The 1,416-nt window shown below is 40.5% G+C and overlaps 1 protein-coding gene across 1 annotated transcript in view; it reads right to left on the reverse strand.

The window, feature by feature from the left end:
* LOC101848577 overlaps positions 1-1,416 on the reverse strand; it is a gene marked incomplete in the record, with an annotated part of 144,583 nt that overhangs the window by 39,355 nt on the left and 103,812 nt on the right. Inside the window, 1 exon segment of the mRNA XM_013080654.2 lies at positions 69-315. Within this exon segment, the coding sequence (XP_012936108.1) occupies positions 69-315 (247 nt within the window).

Consider the following 1,416-nt stretch of genomic DNA (forward strand, 5'->3'; position numbering starts at 1 on the left):
GTCTGCCACGTGTGACGTCAGTGCTGAGAGCTCTAGTATTATACATAACCTCTTTGTCACCAACTCACTGTCGCCGTTAGCTGGGAGCTCCTCCCACTCCGTTTGGGCCTCGTCATCAAAATCGTACCAGTAGTTTCCGTTCCCCAGGATGACGGGCGTGTTGCCGGTACAGAAGAGGAAGATGTTCTGGCTGCAGTACTCGCTCTTCTCTACCTGCTTAAGGATGATGTCGATGTTGATGGAGATGTAGACGATGGTCACATCCAAGGGGTTCTCGTCGTCTGGGGGGTTCACGGGCTGCTCCGGTTTCACCACCTAAGTCATGACGTACGGAAGAAAAAAACCAAAAACAACAAATTCACGAATGTGTTTTTACACACCCATCGACATAACTGACTTAGAGCATTGAATGTTGGTGTATGATGGACATATCTAGCAAACTAAACGCTTGAACATTGTTAGTTAGTGGTTGGCGGGTGCTCTGGTGTGGTTTACTCCTTCTTCTCTATCAAACATCTATCCCCCTCCCCCTTTATCTTCCACTCCTTCTTTCTTGTTTTTGTTACTCTCTTGCCACACTTCTAACCATCGGCGCTTATATGACTTTATTGTGTTGCACGTGCCGTTAAAACGGTTATCAAACTGAACATGGTGTAAAAGAACAAGATTATACATACAGTATACTTGTGGGGTATGTGAAGGAAGGACATGAGTTCTCACAATGATAAATGGATACTTTGGGCTAAACCCGGCTGGAAGGGATACAACATCTCAGCAGAATGATCGAGATACTCGATGACAATTCTTCTGCGTGCAACGGCAAAGCGACTGGCCGCTACATAACACATGCCGGTGTGCTGTTAAAGAATTGTAAAAACTCCTTGTTTGTTGTAACCACACTACAATAATATTGTCGAATTTATCCACTGCAATAAAGCAATTGTGAGTATTTATTATTCTATCGATGGTTCAACTCAAGACCTTTTTCCTTCAATAGACGGTTAACTATCATTACTAAGTATAATGTTTTAGTTTTATTATACAAATAAGCATATACATTATATATACAGTTTATGTATAAAGCATTTTTTAAAGCTTGTATGTAATCGCCAATGTTTCTCTCTGACACCTTTTCGTTGTTAGGATCGAATTGCAAATAACAAAGTTAATTAAAAACCCGTATTCTTATTTGAAAATGAAAACGCTCTTAACCTACATTTCAACATAGTTTCTTTTTCGTTACTTTTTTCTATTCTCGCAGTCCTTGTTTTTTCCCGCGTTTTTGTCAATTTCGTTTAGTGCCATGTGCTAAATTGCAGAAACACCCTATTTGACAGAACGCAAACGACTTAATTTCGCGAATTTCTCTGAATTTTTTTTAAAAATCGCTAATTCACGTTGCACCCGCAACCCCCC

The sequence above is a fragment of the Aplysia californica genome, unplaced genomic scaffold (assembly GCF_000002075.1).
Source record: "Aplysia californica isolate F4 #8 unplaced genomic scaffold, AplCal3.0 scaffold00094, whole genome shotgun sequence".
Classification (NCBI taxonomy): domain Eukaryota; kingdom Metazoa; phylum Mollusca; class Gastropoda; order Aplysiida; family Aplysiidae; genus Aplysia; species Aplysia californica.